At 49.9% G+C, this 7,817-nt stretch overlaps 1 protein-coding gene and 1 non-coding gene across 6 annotated transcripts in view; both read left to right on the top strand.

The window, feature by feature from the left end:
• Positions 1 to 900: 900 nt before the first annotated feature.
• GLT1D1 (glycosyltransferase 1 domain containing 1) overlaps positions 901 to 7,817 on the top strand; it is a 132,641-nt gene continuing 125,724 nt past the window's right edge. The window contains exon 1 of one of the 5 annotated variants that reach the window (XM_033220115.1): positions 901 to 1,522. In XM_033220115.1, the coding sequence (XP_033076006.1) occupies positions 968 to 1,522 (555 nt within the window). In that variant the 5' untranslated portion in view covers positions 901 to 967. The remainder of the gene's footprint in view (positions 1,523 to 7,817) is intronic. The other 4 variants (XM_033220117.1, XM_033220114.1, XM_033220112.1 and 1 more) reach the window with 4 other exon arrangements.
• Positions 5,130 to 5,236, top strand: LOC117091302. The gene has a single exon (XR_004440393.1). It is a non-coding gene; the product is annotated as a U6 spliceosomal RNA (small nuclear RNA).

Below are 7,817 nucleotides of genomic sequence, written 5' to 3'. Positions count from 1 at the left end.
CTTAAAAAAGGATGTGGCCTGCCTGCCCAGTGCCTGGGAAGCTGAAATACCAGGAAGAAGAACAAAATCCTGGGTGTTCTATTGAGAGTGAGAGGAGGACAGGATTTTGATTGTTCTACAATGATATAAAACTCTCCCCTACTCCATGCCACACTGAGAGACAGAGTGGTGGATCTAACTGGGAGAAGGCCTGTGGAGCTGAATGCGCCCTCCAGGATGGACTTTTATGTCTTGATAAGCCTAGGGGTCACCATGCTGTATAATGAGGCTAGAGACCTGCCACTGATGGTGGTTATCACATGTCATGACTTTCTTCATTCCCGCTTTCCCTTTCTGAGGCTGGAAGATATTTGGGGGGTGAGAGAAAATCGAGTTTGAAGGTAAATGAAAATATTGGGCACCCACTAGAATGTTCCACATCTGTAAATACGAATGCATCTTTGTAAACACGTAACATCTGTTTTGGGGGGTGCTTGTTTAAATCCACAGATGGTATTTTGCCAGAGGCCTCCTTTAGTTCCCTATTTCTCTCACTCAAGGTATCCTGTTTTGGAGATCCAGACCAGGTGCAGCCCATGTATCCTGATGAACCCCGGGTTCCCCTCTCCATCATCTTACTCACCCCACAGGTGCGGCCCTGAAATGTGTTTCTACTGTCTCCTCACACAGTCCCCATGTTCCCCGCCTCTGGTTAGTTTTAGGGTAGTCTGGCCTGGGAAGGAATTTGGGACTGATCATGCCACGTCCCCTGGAATGGGACTAGAAAGGAATCCTGGGCTTCCTGGGGACCAAGGCCCCACTCAGGTTGTCATGGAAAATGAGGCTGAGAGCCCCTCTCTGCAGCACCCTGTGGGAGGGAACCCGAGGTCTCTGCTGGTCCTGGTGGGTACAGACCTGCAGCCATCCCGGTGCTCCGTGAAGCTCACTGATTTCCCCATGAAGCCCATGGAAGCCATCACTGGTTTCCATGGGAGCGGACCATGGCTGCTCCTGTTCCCTGTGGGAAAGGGCCAAGGCCACCCCTGGTCCGGCTCACTGTGGGAAGGGACTGTGGTCACTGCTGGTCCTGGTCCCGGCGGAAGGGACTGTGGTCACCGCTGATCCTGGTCCCCGAGGGAGGGACCGTGGTAATCGCTGGCACTGGTCGCCGCGGAAGGGACTGTGGTCACCGCTCATCCTGGTCCAGGTGGGAGCGGACCGCGGCTACCCTGGTGATGGACCCCACGGGGCGCACCCGCGCCAACCCGCACCCAGAGCTCGCGCCATCCGAGGCCCTTGGTTCCCGTCCTCCTCCCCGCCTGGCGCCGGAACCTGCGAGCTCGGGCGCGGCCTCGGGGAGGGGCGGGCGGCACAGACCCAGCCGCCCCGGCTCCCCCGCTGTCTGCGTCTGCGCCGCCCCCGGGGCCTGGTCGGCGGCGGCTGGGCTGGTCGATGGCCCGGGCGGCGGCGGCGGTATGCGCCTCCTATTCCTGGCAGTGCTGCGCCCGCACACCGGGAACGCGGTCACGGCCCAGCGCGTCCGGTAGGTGCAAGGCGCCGGGGCCTGCGAAGTCGGGAGCGGGGTCTAGGGGGTGGGGACGCGGGACCCGGGGACGCGGGGCGCTTAGCCAGGCCCCCTTCAGCGGCGCCGGGGCCGCCGCGAGCCGCGCGCACAAACGGACCGGCCGGTGCCGCCTGCTGGGCGCGCGGTGGTCGGTGCCTCCAGCCCGGCGCGCGTGTCCCCGGGTCTTTGTGCGGCCGGCGCGTTGGCCTCGCGCTCTCCGGAGGGGACTGAGCAGGTGAACAGGCCCGGGGCCGCCCGCGGAGGGGCCCGGGAAGGCTTTGCTGCAGAAGCAGGATGGGAGCAGGATCCGCTGGGATGCGCAGCAGGGTTCGCAGGGATGCGCAGCAAGGTCTGCGGAGCTCTGGGCGGGGGCGCGTTTCCAGGCCGGGGACCGCGGTGCCAGCCTTGCCCTCGCGGATCGGGTGTCGGCTGTGTGCCGGCGTCCGGAGTCCTGTCTCCCGAAATCCCTTCCCCACCTCCCCTCCGCCCTCTCTATTCTCGACTTCCTAGCTCCTTCACACTCATCTTTTTCTGCCTTTGTCTCATTTGTTTACTTGTTGGTCTATGTTCTGGTCGGTGGAGCGCAAGCCCGGCGGGGGCCGGGGGAGGGGCTGCCGCGTTAATCCGCCACCTCCCGCCTGCACCGCGGGCGCTCCGCCTGTATTAGCCGGATAAACATATTCCTTGAGGCGAAGCCTGGGAAGTGCCAGGATTAGAGCCTGCAGCTTAACAGAAGCCGTGTGTGTGTGTGTGTGTGTGTGTGTGAAGAAAAATGGACTTGCTTCATGAAATAGATTTTCCGATTTACTTCCCCTCTGCGGGCCTGTTTCCTCATCAATTTATTTTTTTTAAATGGAGTCTCCTGGCGCCCAGGCTGGAGTGCAGTGGCGCGATCTGGGCTCACTGCAATCTCCGCCTGCCGTGTTCAAGCGATTCTCCTGCCTCAGCCTCCCAAGTATTTGGGGTTACAGGTGCGAACCACCACACCCGGCTAATTTTTGTGTTTTTAGTAGAGACGGGGGTTCACCATGTTGGCCAGGTTGCTCTCGAACTCCTGACCTCAGGTGATCCGCCTGCCTCGGCCTCCCACAGTGCTGGGTTTACAGGCTGGAGCCACTGTGCCCGGCCTCCTCATCATTAAAATGAGCGATTGAGACTCCACCAACCCTTTCATGTCCCTTTCAGCTGATTTCTCCTAAAGCTCACAAGCAGAAATGACCAAGAGAAGATACATTCGTTTTCTGAAGTTTGCTGGAAAATTTATATTCAGGTTTCATGGTGCAGGTTTCTATTAAATAGGTCAGTGATGCTCCGCTTGGGTCTAGCAGTGAGGAGCCCTTTGTGTTCCTGGCTCTGTTGGATGGATCAGCATCCAGCATACCAGTACGGGAGAGGAATGAAGGAGGTGATTTCACGTAGGGATTGGTGCTATTAAGAAAGCAAAACTAGGAGGCTGAGGCAGGAGAATCGCTGGAACCTGGGAGGCAGAGGTTGCAGTGAGACAATTGATCCGGGATCACGCCACTGCACTCTAAAAAAAAAAAAAAAAAAAAAAAACCTAGGGCGGGCGGGTGCAGCGGCTCAAACCTGTAATCCCAGCACTTTGGGAGACAGGTGGGAGAATTGCTTGAGCCCAGGAGTTAAAGACCAGCATGGGCAACATGGTGAAACCCTCTACAAAAAATAATTTAAAAATTAGCTGATGTGGTTGTGCGTGCCTGTGGTCCCAGCTACTCAGGAGATTGAGGCAGGAGGATTGCTTGAGCCCAGGAGGTCGAGGCTGCAGTGAACTGACATTGCGCCACTGAACTCCAGCCTGGGTGGCAGATCGAAACTAAAAAATAAAACAAAACCATTACTGGAAAGGGATCCTGATCCAGAACCTGAGAGAGGGTTCTTGGATCTTGCACAAGAAAGAATTCAGGGAGAGTCCTTAAAGTAAAAGCAAGTTTATTAAGAAAATAAACAAATAAAAGAATAGCTACTCCATAGACAGAGCAGCACCGAGGGCTGCTGGTTGCCCTTTTTTTTTTTTTTTTTTTTTTTGAGGTGGAATGCCCTTTTTTTTTGAGACAGAGTTTCACTCTTTTGCCCAGGCTGGAGTGCAATGGCGGGATCTCAGCTCACTGCAACCTCCCCCCCCAGTTTCCAGTGATTCTCCTGCCTTAGCCTCCTGAGTAGTTGGGATTACAGGCACCTGCCACGATGCCCAGCTGATTTTTGTATTTTTAGTAGAGACAGGGTTTCACCATGTTGGCCAGGCTGGTCTCAAACTCCTGAGCTCAGGTGATCCACCCACCTCAGCCTCCCAAAGTGCTAGGATTATAGGAATGAGCAACTTCACCTGGACTTGGTTGCCCATTTTTATGGTTATTTCTTGATGATATGCTAAACAAGGAGTGGATTATTCACACTTTCCCTTTCTAGATCATATCGGGTAACTTCCTGACACTGCCATGGCATTTGTAAGCTGTCATGGCACTGGTGGGAGTGTAGCAGTGAGGACAGCCAGAGATCGCTCTCGTTGCCATCTTGGCTTTGGTCGGTCTTGGCTGGCTTCTTTTTTTTTTTTTTTTTGAGACGGAGTCTCGCTCTGCCGCCCAGGCTGGAGTGCAGTGGCCGGATCTCAGCTCACTGCAAGCTCCGCCTCCTGGGTTTACGCCATTCTCCTGCCTCAGCCTCCCGAGTAGCTGGGACTACAGGCGCCCACCACCTCGCCCGGCTAGTTTTTTTGCATTTTTTAGTAGAGACGGGGTTTCACCGTGTTAGCCAGGATGGTCTCGATCTCCTAACCTCGTGATCCGCCCGTCTCGGCCTCCCAAAGTGCTGGGATTACAGGCTTGAGCCACCGCGCCCAGCCTTGGCTGGCTTCTTTACTGCATCCTGTTTTATCAGCAAGGTCTTTATCACCTTGTATCTTGTGCTGACCTCCTATCTCATTCTGTGATTTAGAATTCCTTCACCATCTGTGAATGCAGCCCAGTAGGTCTTAACCTCATTTTACCCAGCCCTTATTCAAGATTGAGTTGCTCTGATTCAGACGCCTCTGACAAAACTAGATAAAATGATTGAGAGGCATGATGATGGCTGGGATGCTTTAGAGAATGTGGTCTGGGAGGCTGTCTCAGGAGATGACACTGAAGCTAAGACCGCAAATAGGCCGTCACTAAGATCTGGAGGGGCGGTCCCAGGAAGGGATAATAGTGAGAACCCAGGCCCTGGGCTGGAGGAAGCATGAGCTATATGAGAAGCAGAAAGGCAGCCAGGGTCACTGGACTGTAGAGAGTTTGGGGCCAGTGCTAGTAAATGAGCCAGAGCGAGAGGCCAAATCTGGCTTGTACATGTGGTGGGGAAAACACTTTGTGCTTAAGAAATAATTACCCTTTAAAAAAAATGGTGAAACCCCGTCTCTACTAAAAATACAAAAATTATCCAGCTGTGGCGGCACAGACCTGTAATCCTAGCTACTCAGGAGGCGGAGGCTCAAGAATGGCTTGAACCCGCGAGGCGGAGGTTGCAGGGCGCAACTGCACAACAGCCTGGGAGACAGAGCAAGACTGCCTTTCAAAAAGAAAAAAGAAAACCAGTGCTCGCTTCGGCAGCACACATACTAAAATTGGAACGATACAGAGAAGATTAGCATGGCCCCTGCGCAAGGATGACACGCAAATTCGTGAAGCGTTCCATATTTTTCAGGAAGGACACCTACACCAAAACCCCATCAGTACGTCACCGTCATCAAAGACCAGAGACAGATAAAACCACAAAGATGGGGAAGAAACAGGGCAGAAAAGCTGGAAATTCAAAAAATAAGAGCGCATCTCCCCCTGCAAAGGAGCGCAGCCCATCGCCAGCAACGGATCAAAGCTGGTCAGAGAATGACTTTGATGAGATGAGAGAAGAAGGCTTCAGCCCATCAAACTTCTCAGAGCTAAAGGAGGAATTACGTACCCAGCGCAAAGAAACTAAAAATCTTGAAAAAAGAGTGGAAGAATTGACAGCTAGACTAATTAATGCAGAGAAGATCATAAACGAAATGACACAGATGAAAACCATGATACGAGAAATACGTGACAAATGCACAAGCTTCAGTAACCGACTCGATCAACTGGAAGAAAGAGTATCAGCGATTGAGGATCAAATGAATGAAATGAAGCGAGAAGAGAAACCAAAAGAAAAAAGAAGAAAAAGAAATGAACAAAGCCTGCAAGAAGTATGGGATTATGTAAAAAGACCAAATCTACGTCTGATTGGGGTGCCTGAAAGTGAGGGGGAAGATGGAACCAAGTTGGAAAACACTCTTCAGGATATCATCCAGGAGAACTTCCCCAACCTAGTAGGGCAGGCCAACATTCAAATTCAGGAAATACAGAGAACGCCACAAAGATACTCCTCCAGAAGAGCAACTCCAAGACACATAATTGCCAGATTCACCAAAGTTGAAATGAAGGAAAAAATCTTAAGGGCAGCCAGAGAGAAAGGTCGGGTTACCCACAAAGGGAAGCCCATCAGACTAACAGCAGATCTCTCGGCAGAAACTCTACAAGCCAGAAGAGAGTGGGGGCCAATATTCAACGTTCTTAAAGAAAAGAATTTTAAACCCAGAATTTCATATCCAGCCAAACTAAGTTTCATCAGTGAAGGAGAAATAAAATCCTTTACAGATAAGCAAATGCTTAGAGATTTTGTCACCACCAGGCCTGCCTTACAAGAGACCCTGAAGGAAGCCCTAAACATGGAAAGGAACAACCAGTACCAGCCATTGCAAAAACATGCCAAAATGTAAAGACCATCGAGGCTAGGAAGAAACTGCATCAACTAATGAGCAAAATAACCAGTTAATATCATAATGGCAGGATCAAGTTCACACATAACAATATTAACCTTAAATGTAAATGGACTAAATGCTCCAATTAAAAGACACAGACTGGCAAACTGGATAAAGAGTCAAGACCCATCAGTCTGCTGTATTCAGGAGACCCATCTCACATGCGGAGACATACATAGGCTCAAAATAAAGGGTTGGAGGAAGATCTACCAAGCAAATGGAGAACAAAAAAAAGCAGGGGTTGCAATCCTAGTCTCTGATAAAACAGACTTCAAACCATCAAAGATCAAAAGAGACAAAGAAGGCCATTACATAATGGTAAAGGGATCAATTCAACAGGAAGAGCTAACTCTCCTAAATATATATACACCTAATACAGGAGCACCCAGATTCATAAAGCAAGTCCTTAGAGACCTACAAAGAGACTTAGACTCCCATACAATAATAATGGGAGATTTCAACACTCCACTGTCAACATTAGACAGATCAACGAGACAGAAAGTTAACAACGATATCCAGGAATTGAACTCATCTCTGCACCAAGCGGACCTAATAGACATCTATAGAACTCTCCACCCCAAATCAACAGAATATACATTCTTCTCAGCACCACATCACACTTATTCCAAAATTGACCACATAATTGGAAGTAAAGCACTCCTCAGCAAATGTACAAGAACAGAAATTATAACACTGTCTCTCAGACCACAGTGCAATCAAACTAGAACTCAGGACTAAGAAACTCAATCAAAACCGCTCAACTACATGGAAACTGAACAACCTGCTCCTGAATGACTACTGGGTACATAACGAAATGAAAGCAGAAATAAAGATGTTCTTTGAAACCAATGAGAACAAAGATACAACATACCAGAATCTCTGGGACACATTTAAAGCAGTGTGTAGAGGGAAATTTATAGCACTAAATGCCCACAAGAGAAAGCAGGAAAGATCTAAAATTGACACGTTAACATCACAATTAAAAGAACTAGAGAGGCAAGAGCAAACACATTCAAAAGCTAGCAGAAGGCAAGAAATAACTAAGATCAGAGCAGAACTGAAGGAGATAGAGTCACAAAAAACCCTCCAAAAAATCAATGAATCCAGGAGTTGTTTTTTGAAAAGATCAACAAAATCGACAGACCGCTAGCAAGACTAATAAAGAAGAAAAGAGAGAGGAATCAAATAGACGCAATAAAAAATGATAAAGGGGATATCACCACCGACCCCACAGAAATACAAACAACCATCAGAGAATACTATAATGCCTCTACGCAAATCAACTAGAAAATCTAGAAGAAATGGATAATTTCCTGGACACTTACACTCTCCCAAGACTGAACCAGGAAGAAGTTGAATCCCTGAATAGACCAATAACAGGCTCTGAAATTGAGGCAACAATTAATAGCCTACCCACGAAAAAAAGTCCAGGACCAGATGGATTCA

The sequence above is a fragment of the Trachypithecus francoisi genome, unplaced genomic scaffold (assembly GCF_009764315.1).
Source record: "Trachypithecus francoisi isolate TF-2019V2 unplaced genomic scaffold, Tfra_2.0 Lachesis_group11, whole genome shotgun sequence".
Taxonomy (NCBI): Eukaryota; Metazoa; Chordata; class Mammalia; order Primates; family Cercopithecidae; genus Trachypithecus; species Trachypithecus francoisi.
The sequence above is the reverse complement of the archived record's forward strand: the minus strand, read 5'-3'. Positions and strand labels throughout refer to the sequence as shown.